Below are 22,097 nucleotides of genomic sequence, written 5' to 3' on the forward strand. Positions count from 1 at the left end.
CGGCCGCCCCCAGTCACCAGTCTAGCTGCCGCATTCTGGATTAGTTGTAGTTTCTGGGTCACCTTCAAAGGTAGCCCCACGTAGAGTGCATTGCAGTAGTCCAAGCGGGAGATAACCAGAGCATGCACCACTCTGGCGAGACAGTCCCTCTACCTGTAGGGAAGTTAAGCCTTGGAGAGTGGGAGGGAACAGTGGCGTAGCGTGGGGGGAGTGCAGGGGGGGCGGCCGCACCGGGCGCAACATCTGGGGGTTAGGGTTAGGGGGCGCAAATTACTTGCCTTGCCCCGGGTGCTGACAACCCACGCTACGCCACTGGGAGGGAGGAAAGAGATGGAAGGGGTATTGAGGAGGAAGAGGAAGAAGAAGGGCCAGCAGGCGCACTTGGCCCGCCTCAGCTGAGGGAAGGCTGTGGAGCTTGCAGTGCGAGCCAGTAGCAGCAGCAGCGCGTCGAAAGAGCTGCGCGAAGAGAGCAGCAGCAGCAGCGGCAGGCAGTTCATTGCGAGGAGGAGGCGCCTGGCGCTGCCGGGCGAGGAGGAAGCGAGGCAGGGAGGGGCCGCCTGGCTGGCTGAGGCTGGCGAGCCGAGGGGACGGCGCTGGTCGCTGTCCTGGGTGTTGAAGGGAGCCTGCCGGGGAGCGCCTGCAGCCTGGCCCCGGAGCCGAGGGGGCATGGACTGAGCCGCTGCGAGGGGACAGGAAGACGAGGCGGGCCGGGCAAGCAGGCAGGCGCTTGCCATGGGCCACGCATGATGGGGTCGCCCGGCACCTCCAGCCTCGCGTTCCGCCTGCTGCAGCAGCTGCTCCTGGTCCTCGTCGTCGCCCGGCACCGAGGCGGAGCCGCCGCCGCCGCCGCCAGCGCCGCTGGAGCAGAGGCCAAATTCGGTGAGTGGAGAGCTGGGCTGCAAGGGAAGGAGCGGAGGACGCGCAGGGCAGGAGGCGCCGCCGCAGGAGGGAGGAGAGGGCGGGGAAGGGGAGAGGCTGCCCGCCGGGCCAGGGCAGGTGAGCCAGGGCCGCCCGCGGGCGGGAAAAGTGGCGCCGCCGCCGCCACCGCTCGCCTCTGAGGCGCAACTTGTGAGGAGGGCGAAAGGGCGCGGGGATCCTTCCCTGGCTAGCGCAGGAAACCCTGCCCTCCAGGGGCCTGCCTCTGCCCCCGCGGCCGAAATCCTTCTCCTGAGGAGACCTTCTGTTTCCCTCCACACACCCCTCAGTCGACACGTATTAATTCCTCCCCTCACATATTCTTACTGAGGTGCGCAACACCTGCTATCCGCGCGTGCGTGTGTATTCAATTAATTTAATTTCACAGCTTTTGTATACCGCTTGGTCAGTGACAGAAACCCTCAAAAGCGGTTGTGTAGATATACCCACACTTACACGCGTGTATTTCAAGTCCCCTGGTAGCAGAGGTTTGGGTCAGCCCTTGCGCACCTGTGTGTTTTTACCTGCCTCCCTCCTCCCTCAGGTGTTCCCATTGCCACCCAGTTGAGCCTCACTGACTCACCCCTTGCAGGGCTTGAGGGGAGGCTGCTACTACTTTGCAGACCCCCATTCTTCCATGTTACCCCCCCCCCAAAAATGTTCTGTCCCCCTGGACAGCTGCTGCTCTGCTCAGAACCAAGAGATCTCTTTCACAAATCATCCTCTTACAAGTTATACTTTGTGAAGTCTATGGCACTAGCAAAGCAACTGCATTTCCACATGCTCCACATGCACCTTATTACAGGGCCAGCTCCAAGGGCTGCCCCAGTTACTTCAAGAATGTTCATTTCTTCATACCCACAGGCTGCTGCGAACATCCTACAACCTACCCTGCTCTCTTAATGTTCCTTGCTAGGCCCATCCAAAGTTAGATAACCAGCTCATTGGCCTCCACAGTGCACACCACTGATATTTCCCCCATTTGAAACATCTCACCTACTTCCCAGTGAAACCTGGTGGTGGTGTTTTTCCAAAATTCTACATTGTTGTGAAGTGCCCTGAGGACTCTGGGTGAAAGGCGGTATACAAATTTAATAAACAGCAGCAGCAATAATGCTAAATTCAACTCACTGAATCAAGAAGTTCCATTAGTCACATGTACTAGAGTTGATCACCCAACTGTTGTTGATCGTTTCATAAACCTTCATAGACAATTTCTTACTGGAGAGTCACACATTCCCTTGGTGAGGCTCTTGCCCTTCAACTTTTTTACCAACCTAGCTTATTTCTCTTCTTCAATTCCAACCCCTCCCCCAGCAATATTCAAATAGACCATTTCCCTTTCTCACCTAATTAATTCAGGTAAAGTCGTTTATAGGTCAGACTCCCTAGGCCAATTGATCTCTCTATATACCTATCAAACTATCATCTTGTTGAACATGCTGGCCAAAAATGGAGTTCTTTTTATTGATATTACCTTTTTGTAGTTGTAAGCAATTGTTCTATATCAGATACACTGAATATATATTCCTTACCAATAAACACTCCAAATGTAGGAAATTTTCAATATAATATTGTAGTCATTCTTCAAAACCTTTCCCCCCTTTTAAGAGATATCCTCCCAACTTAACTAATGTTACTGTTAATCCTCTAAAACTTTTACCATATCACTCTTTACTTGTTTAACGCTTCCTGATATCTGAGCTCCACAAATTAAAAGTATTCCCGTTATAATTGTAGTGTACAGTGGTATTCTGAAACTAAAGTGAATTCTAACTCTATAAGCCCAGTTATTTTGCCAATAACAATATAGTGCAGATTTCAGTTGCAAACTCTCCCAAACAATGACATGCTGACAGGACTATCGTTACAAACTTCCCGTGATGAAAACAAAAACTTGTCTTTTGGCACCTTAAAGTCCTACAGATTTATAAGCTTTCAATCTTCATCACAATCCGTCTTGTAGCCTTTAAGGCACCATAATAATAGCTTTTGCCATAAAAGCTAGCTTTTCTATCCCTCTAGAATTTGTTCCCTTATTAGCTGATTCCCTATGAACACATTTAATCATTGAAATTCCATGTTCTCACTGGAGTCACACAGATACCTAGAGATACATTAAAGAAAGCTAGACTTTGAAAATGACATATTAAGTCACATACTGAGAATCTGACTCAGTGCCATTAATCTGTTCACCCCAAGCTTACTTTATATTGGGGGGGGGGATCGTTTTTACTGAGAAGCCACCTGAGACCCTGCAGTGTTACAATGACCTATATAGGCCATTCCAGCCTCATCTTTGCTATTATTTTTGTGAAAGAACAGGTTGCCTCAGCTTGTGTCCTTGTAGAGCTTGGCACTTACTGTCCAGAGCAGGTAAAAGAAGAATCAGCCTTACATTAGTCTCTGTTAAAAGCTCTCTGTTAGTAAGAGCAAATTAATAGAACCTATGTTTCCATGCTTGCTTCCCAACTGAAAGGGTCATGGAATTAAGCTGATAATATTTGCAGGAGTCTGCATACTGAGATTAAAATAATAATGTGTCCCATATCTTAAAAGATGTGGACAGGTGTTTAAAGGAAACTGGATTGGAGGTAGCAGTACTAACAATTATCAATGCCACAGAAAAATCATTCCTATATCTTGTTAAGGGGTGCACTTGTCCAAAGTAAACACTACCTGTTATTTATAAACCAAAATCCACCCTTTCACTGCTCCTTAACACATTTATGCATTTGCCTCATAATGGTTCTAAGCATGCATTGCAAATAATTTGGGAAGCACAGGAAGGATAACACAAAATCAGTACGTGATTTCCCCCAGATGGTTTTCGAAAGGTCAGCCTGCGCACTCTAGATTGATTTGTGCAAGCACTAAAGTCAATTTAAAGAACAAACCTGCCCTTGAATTAAAAAGCAAACTCAGAACTAGTTAGGCAACCTTGGGGGCAATCATAAATGGAGCCCACTCCTTTTTAAAACAGGGAAGTAATTTGAAATCCCAGTAGTGTGTTTGAAAAGGAGAAAGAACCAGGAAAACAAGCACTTTGCTGTGATTGAAAAGTATTTCACTATTTTAAAAGGGAGTGGGCTCCATTTATGACTGTGCCTAAGCTTACTTAACTAATTCTGAGTTTGTCATGCTGTGGTGGAAATAGTTTTAAAATATTATTTTAAGAGATTATAGAACATTATCACTAGGACATGGGCAAAATCGGCACCAGGGTCTTTTTCTCTGTTAATAAAGTGTTGATAATGGGAGAAATGGAGTGGTGCCAAGAAGTGTTTCTACCTTGAGAATAAATATCTTTCTGAAGCATCTGACTGAATATAACCAAAGTAAATGCCACCACATTTGAAGAGCAGAAAACGGATGCAAGGCACTGATGCCTCGCCTTCAAACTATCAAGTTTATGTTGTTGCTTTTCCATTTTCTTGTTTCAAAATATCTCTTGGAACTGAATGTTGAATTTTTAATGCGTTCAGACATGCATAAGTAACTACTTATTATACCAGCAAACATATTATTTGTTTTTATAGTGCCGTTGGTGCATACGATTCTTTATACAGCAACATTTTATTCATTTGGAATATTTAGGACCTGCGTTTTCAATCTGAAAAATGTTCCCAGAATGACAAAGAATTATTATTATTTTTTAAAAAAGCAACATCAAACAGATTTAAAAAGCAAAATAAATCCTGGAATAAATCCACAATGGAATAAAAATAACAAGGCAGACTACCTAAAAGGCCTGGGTAAGTAAAGTCCTTACTTCAGGTTTATGGCAGGCAAGGTTTTCCTAGGGAGAGTATTCAAAAGATATAGGGTGCTACCTAAATGTGGGTCACCATCTTAATATTTGGGTATGCTTTATCTTAAGTAAAAAAAAAAGTGTCACTGGCTCAAAGAACATACAATCTACAATTTAATATTGGAAGAAGAAAGCAACAGAGAAAAGTATGGAGGATAGGGGAAGTCAGGTGGGATGAACAGGTACTAATGTAGTGACATGTGTTTTCAGTTGGGGGTGATGACTGAAGGATAATGATGAAAGGAGGACTTGAAGGGAGAAAGAGAGAAAAATGACGCTATCAAGAAGTTCTGGGAGACAGTTCTCTAGGTATGAGGAAAGTAAGTGAGAAAGGGTGAAACTTCCAGGAACCAAAAGTATTTGGTACCGCTGAAGATGGTAGAAGCAAGGACCACAGTAATGGATTTTGCTGTCCACTTAGATGACTTTAAAATAGGATGATGCAAATTCATGGAGGATTGGACTATCAGTGGTTGATAGTTATCATGGTAATACTATTTCCACTGCCACGGGCAATATGCCTTTGAACCACCAGTAACAGGGGGAACACAAATGAGAGAAGGCTATTGTGCTCATTTTCTGTTTGAGGCATTCCCATAGGTATCTGTGAGAGCAAAATGCTGGTTCTACATGGTGCCCTCTTCAAAGGCCGGGAAGGTTCTCTGGAGGTACGCCTCTAGGGAACTTCCCTGAGCACAGCCTTCTCCATGGGAATGATATCTTTCACCAAAAATTGAAGAGCTGCCCTGGACAGGAGTGCCAACTTGGCCCCGCAACCGTGGGTGCCTGGGGACGTGGGTGCCATGCAGTGTGCATGGCCCTGGCACTGAAATTTGTGGGTGCCCGGCCCCTTCATGGGAATTTTGTGGGTGCCCGGGCACTCAGGGAGTTGGTACCTATGGCCTTGGACATGTCTCATTTAAACCCCATTCCCCATTATATAATTGATTCACAGTTCTATCACATTGAAAGGATAGGGAATAAGGATTCAGCCTGTGCTTGAGTGCGTGTGTGTGTTACACTCCCCCTGAAAACATAGGTTCGCTCCTTGGGTGTACTCCTGGATTAAACCCTGAGTCTAGATGCTTAGGTTTTGGCCAGGAATGTGTTTGCACATTGAAAACTAGTGTGCCAGCCACACCTGTTCCTGGAGTTGTCTAATCTGGCTACAGCGATACATGGCAAGAGGAAATAGAAGTTGTAGCTTGTATGAACTGATCTATCCTAATCATGTCGTGGCCCAATGCCAAATCCTACAGACAAGGAGGCAAGACTGACTGTAGGATAGCTTCAAGTAAGCAACTTGTTCCAACAGAGTATGGCAGCAAACAGAACTTCCTGAAGCTCCTGCTTTCAGACTCTCTCAGCCTGTGCCCCCTTATGACTAACTATAGAGTCTTAACGGGCCAACCCTCTGGCCTAAGATGGCCACCCCTCCTCAATTCCCTAGTCTCTGCACTATTGTACTGGTGAGGTCCTGAGGGAAGGTTTTGGCTCCTGAGAGGGAGGTTTGCCTGTGAGGATCCAGGCTCTGGCGAGCTTCTTCTGGAGACTATATACCCCAGCCTCGGTTGTTTCCTGTTCTTCAGCAGCAGGCTCGCTGCGTCTGGCTCTGGCTGCTGCTGGACTCTTGAGTCATGACACCTTGACTGTACCAGCCTGGAGCAACAAAAATGCAGGAAATCTGCCCCTCCCTGCCCCAGTTCCATCCTGGCCAGTATAAGATGGCAAGGATTTGGATGCAAGTTTGGCTCCCAGTTGGGATTTAGGATTGCTTGGCCTGACTACAATCCTATCTCCCCCTTAGGTAGCAGCTAATTCCCATTGAACTCAGTGGGACGTGCTTTTGAGTAAACATGTGTAGTTGTGTTATGCAAGTCCACAGTTTCACAATGGATTGTTAAAGAACACAGTCTTTTCATTCCGTTACTGAACAAATTAGCATTGGCGGTATGTATTAGCTACCAGTTGGCATGACTGAATTGAGCAGAGCCAAGTTACAGTGATCTGGTTCACGTGTTGTCATGGTAAGCTATGCAGGAGTGCATGGAAGTGTGGCCTCCTGGAGAGAAGTTTGCAGCCACTTCGCTGCTCCGTAGCCCTTTTACGCCTGTGTGCGCACAGCTAAGCCAAGGTTTGGCTTGGTGTGGCATCCAAACCCAGGCTCATGGTTAAGCTCTCTCTTCACTAACCACAAGCTATAGCAAAGCTTTGTTCTTGAAGCTAAACTTACCCACATAGAACATCGTATCATGTTGAAGAAGTAAATGTAAAGGAACCCCTGACCATTAGGTAGAGTCGTGACCGACTCTGGGGTTGCGATGCTCATTTCGCTTTATTGGCCGAGGGAGCCGGCGTACAGCTTCCGGGTCATGTGGCCAGCATGACTTTGCCACTTCTGGCGAACCAGAGCAGCGCGCAGAAACTCCGTTTACCTTCCCACTGGAGCAGTACCTATTGATCTACTTGCACTTTGACGTGCTTTTGAACTGCTAGGTTGGCAGGAGCAGGGATAGAGCAACGGGAGCTCACCCCGTTGTGGGGATTTGAACTGCTGACCTTCTGATCGGCAAGTCCTAGGCTCTGTGGTTTAACCCACAGCGCCACTCGTGTGTGTTGAAGAAGTAGAACACCATAATATCATGTTGAAACTGTATACTGGGGATTTGGGGTGCTATAGAAATTAAAGAGATAGGATCATACAATGATAAGCATTAATGTTAGAATATGGATATTCTTAATAAATGGTCACATCCAATTTAATCTTCATGTGTGTTTCCTTTCCCTGACATATCAGAGATCATTGCTGGCTCAACTTGTTGCATGGAAAATTTGCACTCGCTCACTCAGAAAACCAGCTACAAAAAAACAGGGTCTTGTTACGGACAGCAGCAGGAAAGGAGAAAAAAATTCCAGGTGCTAGACATACTATTTATTCCAGCCTGGTGTATTTTGGAGGGAAATCCTTGCTTGGGGGCACATTTCTAGCAGCAATTTTTGAATGTAAAGGAGATTATATCACCTGTATTTCTAGTTTGCTTGTTACATTTTGATGTGATATTCTGGTAGACCCATTAGTGATATGGTTCGATAGCTTGAGTTACCTGAAAATTCATTTATTTTTAATCAAAACATTAACTTTGGCACTTTCTTTTTTGCTATTGCCATCTGCATAAAGTTGCATATATATGATTATATGGTGAGTCCAGCCAGTGGTGGCATGGTAACATCTTTATTCATGGCAGCAAGCAAGTAGAAAGACACACAAAAACCCCAACCCTGCTGCTATTCATAGGCACCTGGGCTAGCACTACCCAACCTAGGTGCAGCTAATTAAAAGCAATCACTACCTCCCTTAACTAGTTCCTGGCTGCTCTGCTACTATGCTGTGCCTGCAATTCAATACACAACATATATGGCAATTTTTCAGAGTCTTGAAGATGGCATTGCAGAGTTGTCATCTGCTTTCATCTCCGGACAAATTGGTTTGGCAAGTGTTTTTTTTTAAAAAATCACCAAGCTTTTATACTGGCAAAGCTGAAACTAGCCTCCAAAAGTAAGATACGTTAATACGTTTCAGCTGACAGTTGTGATGGGAATCCTTATGGTAACATATCCCTTCTCCAGATTCCTAGGAACATTTCTGATGTGGGCTCTTCAATGTATTTTTAGTACTTGAAAGAATGCTTATCTACAGAAGCACTCATGTAGCTCTTTAAAAAGAGGCTTTCCATTTATTCACAGCAATGCTCTGCTGCTGCAATAACATTTTTTAAAACTCACCTCTCTAGCATAGAAGTAAACATCTCTCTAGCATAGAAGTAAACTGGAGAGCCAGTGTGGTGTAGTGGTTAAGAGTGGTGGACTCGTAATCTGGGGAACTGGGTTCGATTCCCCGCTCCTCCACATGCAGCTGCTGGGTGACCTTGGGCTAGTCACCCTTCTCTGAAGTCTCTCAGCCCCACTCACCTCACAGAGTGATTGTTGTGGGGGAGGAGGGGAAAGGAGATTGTTAGCCGCTTTGAGACTCCTTAGGGTAGTGATAAAGCGGGATATCAAATCCAAACATCTTACTTTTTTTTTTTAAGGACCACCTAGTCTGACTTTTTCTATATCAATGTCACCTGCAAACTTGAAAGCCTCAGATAAAGGAAGGTCCATTGAGCTGCCTGAGCACCAGGGGAATTATGGTGTCACTCCTCCTCCTCCGTGTTCTGGAGGTGAATGTCACCCCCTGCATCTCCCTCAGTTCTTGGAAACCATATTTGTCCCCCTACCCTTCCTTCTGCAAATGGTGGTCAGTGCTCTCAGAGTTAACGCTGCTGCTCATTTGTCCAGCGTGGTCAAGCAGATTCCGCACCAACAGAAACAGCTATACAGTTGCACTTGTTTGCGTTGGGACACACAATAGTCCCAATTCATCGCAATACCAATGTAATGTTTCAAATATTTTGTGTATCACTGAAGTCTGGTGAACCGTTGAAGCCTGGTGGTTGAATCTGACAAAGCATTACCTGTGGAAGTTTGTACCACAATAAATTTATGGGTCTTTAAACTGCCACAGGACAGAACTTCATAAGCCTTGCTACGAGTGTTTAACGTGGCTAAACCAAAAAAGTCTGGTTTGGATTTGAAATATGTTATTAAAATCATGTAAGTGATAATCTGAAGGCAGCCCTGTTTAGGGGAGTTTTTAATATCTGATGTTTTATTGTATTTTTGATATTTTGTTGGAAGCTGCCTAGAGTGGCTTGGGAAACCCAGTCAGATAGGCTGGGTATAAATTATTATTATTATTATTGATCATGATAATGTTTTAGCATGTGCATGCTGACACAATCCAAGCCTAAATTAATCTATTTTATAATAAAAGTTTAGATGCATTACATGCACATTCTAACTCATCAAGCAAACAACATTTGCAGGAATGAATCTGCAACAATGAAAAAGAAAACTCAAAAGCTCTGCACAGGTCTCTGGCATTTGGCATAGGAGAAAGAGAATTTGCCACCAGGAGTTAAAGGAAATGGGTGGGCATCTGAGAATGGTTTTCTATGTAAGGTTTCAATTTTGGTGCAGCGAATTCATGAACATAAAAGAGGAGGAAATAAATACTCAGCAACATATGACACCATTTTTAAAATAGTGGTTTCCTGGGAAATCATTTGTTTTCTCATGCTTACATAGTGCTTACAGTGCAGAAGGTAACTGGAGGCGAATATTTATGAAAATCGTTTGTGCTTGAAGGGATGCATATATAACAAAAGAGGGCCCTTTCTTCCAATATTTTTAAGGTAATGAAGGCAAATCTACCACTGCTGTGATTCTTTTGCCTTTGAATATTAGAAAATTAATTTGACATTAATATCCTGTTTTCACTCATGCACACAAGTTGCAAGTGGTTAAGACGGAAATCCTATACAGTACACACTTATCTCAGAGTAAGTCTTATTGAGGTGACGTCCGAGTAAAAATGTACAGGTTTGCACTGTTAGTCTGATTTAAATCAATGGAACTAGATCATAATTATGTGGTGGATTGAAGGGGCTGTGGGGAGGGGGGAGGGCACAAATGATAACTTTTATTGAAAGGAAGACTGAAGTATTCTGGGTGGTCTTTTTGAAAACAGGATTGTAAGACTTGTGTATGTTTTTGCTACCAGAGAATTACAAATAGTACCGTATTTTTCGCTCTATAAGACGCACCAGACCACAAGACGCACCTAGTTTTTGGAGGAGGAAAACAAGGGGGGGAAATTCTGAATCTCAGAAGCCAGAACAGCAAGAGGGATCGCTGCACAGTGAAAGCAGCAATCCCTCTTGCTGGTCTGGCTTCTGGGATAGCTGCGCAGCCTGCATTCGCACACACATTTCCCCTTACATTTTAGCAGGGGAAAAGCGAGTCTTATAGAGCAAAAAATATGGTAAATTCTTCCCCAAGAAAGCCCGTAAGGTATACATGACTCAAAAGGTAAGTACAAGTCCTCAGAAACTTCAAAACAAAACAAAACAAAACAAAACACAGCTTAGCCTTCTATTATTATTAAATTTATTCAGAACAAAAACCTATTTCTGTGGTCAGCAGGAAAAGTAAATTGCCAGAAGTGTTAAATCCTTTCATGAAAACTCAGAACCTGAGCTGCATGTAAATTAAGTCTGCTCATCCTCCCAACCATAATCTCTGAGCTGAAAATATCTCATTGTAAACACCAGCCTTCTGTTTGCCTAATTTTAAAAAAGTGTTTTTTTTAAATAACTGCAAGTTGTTTTATGAACCCTAACTTTGAGAATGCATTTATGCATACTGACCCAAGGAAGTTTTTGAGCAGGGTTGGAGACAGGGTAACTGCTGGAATATATATATATATATATATATATGCAGGTTTTGGTGTCCTCGGGTGTCTTCCCGTGTAAAAGTTGGGGTGTCTAGGCGACGTTTCGACGAGGTCTCACTCGTCATCTTCAGGCTGGTGCTTTCGGCTTCTTGTTACTGGAACAGGTAACAAGAAGCCGAAAGCACCAGCCTGAAGATGACGAGTGAGACCTCGTCGAAACGTCGCCTAGACACCCCAAACTTTTACACGGGAAGACACCCGAGGACACCAAAACCTGCATTCCTGTACCCGTGAAAATCTACGAAAGCATATATATATATATATATATATATATATATATATATGCTTTCGTAGATTTTCACGGGTACAGGAATGCAGGTTTTGGTGTCCTCGGGTGTCTTCCCGTGTATATATATATAAAGTGAGACAACTATTACTTGCTTCTTTGTCCCAGTAACCTTTGGTGCAACCTGCACCACCTAACAGAACCTAATGCTAAGAACAAAGCAAGCCAAAGTACAGGGAGCTGGTGGAACTGAGCCGTCTTAAATTAGCTGGCATAAGTTACCCCTGATCCAAACTCTGTTCGCAAGAAGGGCTAAAGCTGCCTGAATAGGACTGAGTAAGGCAGAGGGATAACAAAGCTTTAAAACAGAGTTTGACTTGCACCACTCTTTAAACCAGTGTAAGTTCTGCCAGGTTTCCAGTCATGCGACTGAACTGAAACAGGTTTGGAATAGGAGTAAGCTTTCTTCTTGCACAATCCCACCTCTGCCATGTTCCTATCCATGCCAATATAAGGCTGTCCATCTTCAGTTCTCTCACCTGAGCCCCAGTTTAGCAGGTTCAGGAACTTATGCTAGTATATTCCTGGCTGATCCAGGATAAGGGAGCTCCAGCATTGTTCCTGCTCAGGCTATCGCTGGACTCTTGGGACTCTCAGTGAGCTTGCCAGTGAGCTTGCCTCCATCAAATGCTGCTCCTAAACATGGACCCAAGCCACCAATCCCAGACACCTCACCAGATGCTGCCACTCCTTCCAGCAGCAACCCTGGGCAAGTAGACCTGGAGGCTCCCTGAGCAGTGCAAGGCCCATCCACCCTATTGAGGAAACAGAAGAAGAAAGACGTACAGCTGGCACCCACCAGCTCCCTCAAGCTGCAGAACATGGCCATCTCCCTTCAGGGCGAAGAGGCCTTCAATCAGGACATGACCCCTTATGTATTCCAGCACCTCTAGACCTCCCCCAGAAAAAGACCGGCAAGCAAAACATGGGAAGCTTGTTTAGGATGGACAACTTGCTGCAGATCTCCACTAGAGACTCTGAAGCCTGGAGCACAAACGTCAAATCTTCACCCTGCTCCTGGGTTTCCCTGGACAGCAGGATCAACTCCTTTTCCAGCCCTGACTCCTCCTTGCCTTCCTCTTACAAGTGTTGTCAACTGGACCTGGTGGATCCACCCTGTGGTGGCCAGCCCTCCACAGTCTCCAGACTCAGCCTTTCATGGTTATTTGTTCATGCCCTGGGACCAGCTGCCCACCCTGTGCAGCAGTGGCATGGTGCCCCCTCTGGTAGGCCCTTCCAGGGGCTGTTGACCTTCTCACCCCCAGCAGCACTGCCCTGTTGCTGGTGTTGCCCCCAGCTTACCCCTAGGCTGCCAACTAGAACCCTGTGGCAGCTCTCCATCCCACTGCCCCTGTACCCCTTCACCTACTTGCACCCCTTTTTTTCTCCCCCTCCTTGCTGTGTCCTCCATCAGCCACCATCGCTCCCACCCTACTGAAGGGACAGGCTGCACCCACTGGAAGGGTCTGAATAGGTTCTTCTCTCTGCCCTTTATTTTCAACCAGGGTGCTTGGAAAAGTTGGCATTTCATTCTGTATGTATGCCAAGCACTTCATATGAAAATGTGGGGTAAAGATATTTAAATAAAATAAATAAGAGGAGTGGTGAACATCTGGGGAAACCCCCCCAAACAATAAATGTATGTTTTTAGCTGTTTCTATTTTATCTGTTGCTTTTGTCCATGGAGTTTTCTTGGCAGGGGTACTGGAGTGGCTTGCCGGTTCCTGCTCCAGGTGGATCACATTTAGTCAAAACTCTCCACTATGACTTGTCCATCTTCGGTGGCCCTGCACGGCATAGCTCATAGCTTCTCTGAGTTATTCAAGCCCCTTCACTATGACAAGGCAGTGATCCATGAAGGAGTAGAAAGCGAGGAGGAATTAAAGAACCTCTTAATGAGGGTGAAAGAGGAGAGCGCAAAATATGGTCTGAAGCTCAACATCAAAAAAACTAAGATCATGGCCACTGGGCCCATCACCTCCTGGCAGATAGAAGGGGAAGAAATGGAGGCAGTGAGAGATTTTACTTTCTTGGGCTCCATTATCACTGCAGATGGTGACAGCAGTTACGAAATTAAAAGATGCCTGCTTCTTGGGAGAAAAGCGATGACAAACCTAGACAGCATCTTAAAAAGCAGAGACATCACCTTGCCAACAGAGGTCTGTATAGTTAAAGCTATGTTTTTCCCAGTAGTGATGTATGGAAGTGAGAGCTGGACCATAAAGAAGGCTGATCGCCAAAGAATTGATGCTTTTGAATTATGGTGCTGGAGAAGACTCTTGAGAGTCCCATGGACTGCAAGAAGATCAAACTATCCATTCTTAAGGAAATCAGCCCTGAGTGCTCACTGGAAGGACTGATCCTGAAGCTCCAATAGTTTGGCCACCTCATGAGAAGAGAAGACTCCCTGGAAAAGACCCTGATGTTGGGAAAGATTGAGGGCACAAGGAGAAGGGGACGACGGAGGACGAGATGGTTGGACAGTGTTATCAAAGCTACCAGCATGAGTTTGACCAAACTGCGGGAAGCAATGAAAGACAGGAGTGCCTGGCATGCTCTGGTCCATGGGGTCACAAAAAGTTGGACACGACTAAACGACTAAACAACAACAATTTTATCTGTAAGCTGTCTGGAGTCTCGGTCTGGGAGAAAGCTGGGATATAAATATAATAACAATATTGACAATAATATTCCAAACTTGTTCATCCTGGTGGATTATGGGTTTGGATTGTGCTGTAAGTGTTCAACTCCTTCCTGCATTGTGAGGGAATTTGGACAGTCATATCTTGGCTTAAGCCTTTCAGCCACGCAAGCGTTCATTTCACTCTTCCCTTTACACCAGAGAGCAAACACATCAGGAATTCTTTTTATCAACTCTGATTTCTCATCCACAGCTTCAGAACTACGAAGCCAACTTCAAATGATGGATTATTACCCTGGTTTGTTCCAGAGCTCTTAACCATAGTTTCCATAGGTGTTCTATAAGCTGTTAGCCAGAAAACCATGGTTGACAGTTTAGTTGTCTTTCCTATGCTGATAATATTCCATTGATGAAATTCTGGGTTAGTTATCCTGTTTCATGCATCCATCCTTTCTTTCTCACGTCCCCTTTCCCCTTGAATGCAAGGACTTCTTCAGCTTTTTGTCTACTGCCACATATGTAAAGAACAATCTAATGGAATATTCCTTCTCCCAAGGCCTCTGATATTTCTTATCTTCTCCTTTTCCTTCTGTGTCTCTTCTGCTTTTCTTAGTATCTTGCCCATCTTAAATTGTAAGCCTACAGGAGGGGTGCCTCTTAAAAATATAATTACCGCACAGCACCCACTGTTTGAGCTGCTTCACAATAACATAATATAATACGACAAGGTCCAGTCCTTTCAGTTAGATGTTGCTCATCTGGCGAAGCAGCAGCTTAAGAGGGTGACACAACGTTGCTGATTGTGCTGTCGTTCCCTTAGCAAATTATGATTTATTTTGATTACATACCTGGCCCTTGTGCCTTAGTTATGTTGCACAAAGGCCTTTTTGTAGTACAGTCAAGCGGCTTCTTCTGTTTGACGGTAAATTGTTATTTCACGTGACTTCCCTTAACATTACTGTGCAGGCCCAGCACTAGAAATTGCATCATTTGAGCCAGCCTGCAACTCTGCCGCTGCTCCCCTTTCATCTCCCCACTGCCGTCACTCCCATTCTTTTCCTTGCAGTGGCAGCACCACCTCCTCTTCCTCTCCCCTCCCTCACTAAATGAGCAATGGCAATAGCAGAGAGAGTGTCTTCTCTTCCACCTTCTCCTCCCTTCCTTGCCTCACTGAGGAGGTCCTTCTTAGAACCAGGCATTCTGGGTGAGGTGCCTGTGCTGTCTGCCACTCAGGTTTGCCATGGTGGCTAGAGAGGCCTTTTAAACTTAGAATGATATTGGAATAATTAAAAGCAGCAGGGTTGTTTTTCCCCCAGCCAGAACTCACTAGAACTCAGTTCTGGCACCTCTGAGGTGGGCACCATTGGCATTCTAAGAGAAGAAGGGAGGTGTTCATAGTGAGTTCTGGCACCATTTTTTTTTTAAAAAGCACCAAATAGCAGTAATAATTTTGGGGTTTCCTGAATTGGTTCTTCCCCTTTGTAATACTGTAACACAGTGTTGTGAATGGCAGATGGATGCGGCTTTAAATCACTCATATATAGCTCATTTAGTGGTTAGTTTTTGTGTAATGACTTAGTATATTGCACAAGGCTCACTGTTTCATCCCAAATAGTATAATGTAGATCTCTTCCACAAGAGTAGAGGGCATAAATTACCCTTCTCACTTTCCTTCAAATAATTGGGTCCTGGAATGTTATCATATTGGTGGAATTTATTGGTGGGGTGCTGAATTTATGATTTTCCATGCTTTCCCTTTGGGGTGTGTGTGTGTGGAATCCACATTTTGAAAAGCATTGGCAGGACTTGAATAGCTTTCTTCCATAATTGGCTTTGTTTTGGTTGCATGGTAATTGTATTTTGTGTCTGTTCTTGGATAATTATGTAATTGTTCATAATCTCTGTACCGAGAGAAAGACTTTCCTATTATTCATAAAAGGTAATAAGTAGAAATTAAGTTACAGTGTTACAAACTGGCATTTTCAGTATAACGTAAAGGCACAAATAGCCACTGGAAACCTGCTTCAAATGCTGTAGGCTGAAGGTTTTCTTGAGGATGCCAGTCTGCTAGCAACCAAAATATCTAAATATCTCTTAAGTTCAAAGGCTAAAATAATAGAAATGGAAGGAACTTGAAGACCACCTATAGGTAAAGCACAGTCTTTTATATGCATAAGAATGGCATCGTTTCCTTGGACCCAAAGGGCAGCATTCTGTTTTCAGCAATGTCCAAACAGAAGTCTTTGAGAAGTTTATAAGCAGAAAAAATAATTTATTGTTGTCTGCGCCAATATCTGCTAACCAGATACTGGCTCTGAAAATGTAAAGATCAGTTTTTAAACTATTTATATCCTGCCTTTTTGCTATAATGCACAAGATGTTCTGCAGAAAATTAAATGCTAGCAACATTCAGTGGTAGCTAAAGAAAGTTTTGCAACACTTTTCAAAGGCAGACCCATATAAAGCATGTTTCAATGTTTCAGTGAGAAGGTGACTGAAGTATATGTGTCACCACAGCCAGATCTGCCTTCTCAATGAATCAATTCTTCTTTAAGGACTTCTTGCCACAGTGAGTTGCTGAACATCCAGCAGGAAAGCTGGGTCAATAAGCACTTTCATTTGAACACCCAATTCTTCAAAGGAATTGTAACCCCATGCAAAACAGACTGAAGTGCCATTCCCTGATCTGCATTTCCATTGAACAGGAACACTATATTCAGCAGTTATCCACAGATCCCCCATGAATTTGTCAAATGGCTTTAAAAACATTTTTACTGTCTTCATTGCAGGCAGTGGAGTCATAGAACTCAATTAAGCACACGTTGGGGAAAGACGTGCTTCAGTCCTTTGGAAATGTATGGAAGATATATTACAGTAAACTAGGGTTAGCCATCATTACCCATGGTTTATTGAATCCTGTTGGAAAACGTGACTAGACAGAGAAATAGAGTCTGCAATAAATCAGTGATGTTCATTAGCTCATAAAACAGCGACAAAGAATTAGCTGAAACAAACATTATAGAAAGCACTACTATATGCACTTTTAAAAATAAACAAAACCCCCCTAGAAATCAGGATTTAAATAAAGGAATAAATATGATTCCAAGTGTATTCCTATTCACAATGTGTGTTACTTAATTTCTGCTGAACTGGAAGCTCCAATTGGAAGCCACACCCTGGCTTTCCATAGTGGTGGTGCTGAAGTTAGCAGAGAGCAGGCCAACACGGCTGTTCTCTTACAAACTACCACAGAACTCAGTCACCCTGCGCTACTTCCAGAATCCCTTATTTGAGACTGTCAGTGCCTTACAGCTAGGTACCTGACATGGTCAGACAATGTTTGCCCCTGCCATGGGGCAGTGGACAATGCGTTCCATCCAACTTGCAAGCCAAAACTGAGCATCCCAAAGGTAGATAGCAGATAGCAATAACAAGACTAAAAGTGCCAGCAGAGACTAATATACCCAGTGCCTCAAGATTGTGTTTGAAGTTTAATTGCAATAACTGTCAGGAGATAAGGAAGAGGGGAGAGGGTTATGTAGCAGAAGTCTCAGGATGGTCTTCATTTACAGAGGGTTTCTGAAGAGCTTTCATGGTTTTCAAATAAAAACATTTTGAATTAATAAATAAAATTGAAACGCTAAACCAAAGTGGATTGTGATGAACACACATTGGCTTTTAACGTAGAAACCCAAGGCTCAGCACATTGAACTTGATTGAACTCTGTGCCTTGCCTTAATTCATCTCCTAGCAGGAAATATATTGTAAGGATAAATGAGATGTCGAGCCTATCAACAGATTTCAGTGCACGCTGAAAAATGCTGCACACACGCTACCAGTGACATTAACAATATTTTACAATTTTAATAATTGCATAATAGTTATAAAACGACGGTTTGTCGTTAAAAGGAGAAAGGAGATATTGCTGCCCAGTCTAGCTCTAGAGGGGCTTTTTGATCCAGAAGGACTCTTCTTGAATATGCATGAATATATGTGTACCAGACAGATGTTCACATTTGGGGTCTTTCTGTCCTTTTGGATTATTTCTTTATAGCTGGAGGGACAGCCATGAAGGACCGGGAAAATGTCGATGTCAGGATGACCCTTAACAATGTCTCTTGGTTTCAGCCAAATGGGATTCTCCATACTACCACCACATCTGCTTTGATAATTCTAGTCTAGCATCCTGTTCTCACAGCGGCGAGCCAGATTCCTGTGGGTAACCTGCAAGCAAGAGCTCTTTCCCCTAGCTAGTAGTCACTGAGAGCCTTAATTCTCCATGAATTTGGTCTAATGCTTTTTTTAAAGCCATCCAAGTTCGTGGCCATCACTTCCTCCAGTGGGAATGAGTTCCGTTGTTCAAGCACGCCCTGCATAAATAAGTCCTTCTGTTTATCCATCCTGAATCTTCTTATCTATCCTGAATCTTTGAGCATTTGGCTTCACTGGATAGCCATGAGTTCTGGTGTTATGAGAGAGGGAGAAAAATGTTTCTCTAGCCACTTTCTCCATGCGTGCGTAATTTTGTAAACTTCTGTCACGTCACCTCTTATTCGACTTTTCTCTAAACTTTAACTATTATATCAATAGTTTCCCCGAAAACTGTTTATATAACAGTCTGTTCTTTTATGCTAGCCTGCGAAACCTGATTTACCCAGATAACCTTCTCCTCCTGCCGTGATTCTTTCATTTTGCAGTTACGCATACAGATACTGTAGATATAGAAATACATTTTAACATATAAATGTTTCCTATATCTCACTCACACACACAATGTGCATGTGTATAAACGTTCCCATTGACGCACATTTGTGATGAATAATTGCAATGCTTTGGAAGGAGGTCACAATCTGGTTGACTCACACAGCAAATGCGTTCATAAACAGCAGATAATAAAGATAATATTTCTTTCATAAAATAACTAATTGACAGCAAATATTATTGATAAGAATATACTTGCAAGGCTTTCTCACTATGCTTTCAGAGGCTCTCTATTCAATAGAGAAATATTGCACTTATATTTTCATTCTCTCCATACTTTCAAATTATATTTTACCTCTTCAGATATGATGTTTTTTTAATACAGGGAATAAAGAGGCGCTTAAGTGAATTAATGCACTAATTCCTTAGAACCTTTACAGCAAAGTAGCAGTTAAGTGAGTGCAGCATATGAAAGAAACAATGTACTGTTTAATAGAAGAAGGGTTGCTAAGGCAGAGTGGAAGCTGTCGGCCATTTTGAGCCTCTGGGCCCATTTGGAATTCTGAAGAGTCCCATGGGCATCACCTTTCTGGTTGTTTTTCACCCTCTTCCTTCGTCACTCCCACCCAGTCAAACAATAGGTTGTGCACAGACATATATCCATTCGCACACTTTGCTTTTCCGTTGGGTCTTGGTAAAAGGTGGATCCAGTAGAATTAAAACAGATCCTCTTGAATTTTCATGATTTTGCAAATTCAAGTTTGCATAACAACAACCACCAGCACCAGCACCACCAGATCTGGTGCTTGCTAGTAGCACAAAAACATTAATCTGTGGCACAGGTCCTCCTAGCTATTCACTGTTTTTATATAGGATGACAACAAAACAACCAACAAGTCACAGAACACATCTGTGGTCACAGAAAAGACCTATGATATGGTAATGATTTTGAGGGGATCCTTTGCAAAACATTATGAGGATGCATAGTTTTTGCACCATAGCAGCACTGGAAAGCACAAGATCCATGATTGTGGTTCAGCCAATTGAGACAGATCTGTGATTTGATGGTGGGGGGGGGGGGATGCAAATTTAACAGGATTGATTTTTACGGGTGTGTTTGTGTGTGCACACACTCCTTTCTCTCAGCGGGCACTCCATTCTCTCTCTTTCTTGATTCCTGTGTCACCTTAGCCGTCCAGATCACTCCCCTTTCTTTTCAGTTGCTCAGGTGCCACTCTGAGCCTTGGAAAGTACATAGTGCTCCTTCAGCTCTTATTTCAAGGGGAGGAGGGCAGTAGCGCCACTTGCCACATCACAATGAAGGCAGCAATGTCGGGGGCCTCAGGGTCTTCGTTGTCACCCTTGTGCAAATAGGCGCTACACTGGTGACTTCAGAAGTAGGGCTCTCAGCAACGTTATAGTGTTGTGTCAGCTTATACCTCTCACACCTTGTCCAGTGTCCTCCATGTAGGAAAACAGGTGAGAGATTTTTAAACACTTGAATGACATGCTAAAGGAGAGCATGTTTTTCAATTGCTGCTATCGTAACGTGGGAGCTTTCTAAATGTGCCATGTATAAGTTACTTTTCGGAGGATATCTGTACTTTTAAAACTTATGCAAAAGGACATTGGTGAAACGAAGTGTGAATGACGGGTGGGCGTTTGGAAGTGTGTAGACAGAATCACAAGCTTGCTTTTCGAGCAGCTTGGTGGAGCAAAACCTGTTACAAAATAAAATATCGTTGACAGGTTGGAGAAACTGCCATCTCTTGTCTATTAGAGGGCTTAAATATGAAATTAGCACTGTTCATTTGGATTATCTGCTTATCTTTCACTTTCATTCTAATAGCGTAGAAATGCCAAGTATCTAGAAAGATCTAGAATTTGCAACTTCTCTTTTAAGTTTTATTTTCGGTAAGGGATTTCTGGGTATTCAATATAGCAAAACCTTCTGGGTAGTAATACAGCACTGTCTTTAGAGAAGAACAGTATCTAGGCTGGTGTGAGAAATCTGGCTCCTCTGTCACAGCAAAAAAGCAGAAGAAAGTTCTTGCTGTTACTGGTAGCAAGAGCAGCATTAAAATGGATTCCAGTTATGTAATTAAGTATGTAAATTTAGTTGACCTTCTTTTGCATAATTATGTAGCTCAGCTGCTTACAATGCATATTGATTTAGAACACTAGGGTAATGTAAACCTACCGGAATAGCATTTCGCAGATCACACAAAATCTCAAAGCAGAGCAAGTAGCTTCTGTTCCTAAGGGCTCAGGTTTTATTTAAAGGCTTTTCTTTCTGGAATCATAGCATGGGATACTTTTAATTTCTGAGGATGTATCTGTTTAAATCTTAGATTGACACCTTGGTTCCTTTTCTTTTTTAATGAATGGAATATTTAAAGCAAGTATTTGAAAACCATTTAGTGCAGTCGCTTCCTACACAGTTTAATTGAAAGTTTTTTTCTTTGGTCGTTTGTCACTCTTCTCTAGATGGGTTGTGTGTGTTTTTTTCTAGTGCATTTTTCTTTCAGGTATTTTGGTACACTTGGGTTGACTGGAACTTGAACTCGAGGATGAGCAAATGGAATAGACACACTAGTCAGTCTTAGTCCACGCTAAGTGATGAAGCTGCCTGGGGAACACCACATTTACCTAGAACCTATGCTGGTGGTCCAGTGTGTGGATAATGTCATTTCATAGTTTAGTCACTAGGTGGCACTAGACCTAGTTGTATCTGGGTGAAGCTTCCTGTTCTGCTCTTGTTCTAGAGAAACAATAACTTTGCTTGTCTAGTTTCTTGACTGGTACAAGCTTTTCCATAGTGCAAGATCGGCGCTATGCTAGCATGATTGTTTCTATTGTTTCTGTGAGGTTAGGATTTGCTAAGTAAAGTGTCTCAGAATGCTCTGGAATTTATGAGATTGTACAGCATGAGATTTAGGGTGGTTCGGGTGTTTCCCCAGCACTGGGTGCAAAGCCAAGGGGACACAGAAGAGCCATAATTGACAAGATCCATTTGGGGGCACTAGATTTTGACCTACCGCAGGGCACCATATTACAAAAGATTACCAAAGTCGATGGCTCGGGAGAAGAAAGAGAATGGTGATTGACACTGTGTACTGTATTGACATCTTAGAAGCCACTTGGTTGAGCAGATGTGTTTTGCTGCAGATCAGAATGTTTCTAGCATGTCAGAATTCATGTCATTTATTTATTAAGCAGATGCAATGGACATTACCTATATATATAGAGAGAGATTATTTTTTGCCTTTTGGTATCGGAAGGTAACAACAACAAAGGTCCATATAGTAAAAGCTATGGTTTTCCCAGTAGTGATGTATGGAAGTGAGAG

At 43.4% G+C, this 22,097-nt stretch overlaps 1 protein-coding gene across 1 annotated transcript in view; it reads left to right on the top strand.

Annotated features, from left to right (window-relative positions):
* Nucleotides 1-335: 335 nt before the first annotated feature.
* Nucleotides 336-22,097, top strand: part of PTPRN2 (protein tyrosine phosphatase receptor type N2) — a 604,238-nt gene continuing 582,476 nt past the window's right edge. The window contains exon 1 of the mRNA XM_081882780.1: nucleotides 336-879. Coding sequence (XP_081738906.1) covers nucleotides 744-879 — 136 coding nt within the window. The 5' untranslated portion in view covers nucleotides 336-743. The remainder of the gene's footprint in view (nucleotides 880-22,097) is intronic.

The sequence above is a fragment of the Podarcis melisellensis genome (genome assembly GCF_964234715.1).
Source record: "Podarcis melisellensis genome assembly, chromosome: 12".
NCBI classification, from domain to species: Eukaryota; Metazoa; Chordata; class Lepidosauria; order Squamata; family Lacertidae; genus Podarcis; species Podarcis melisellensis.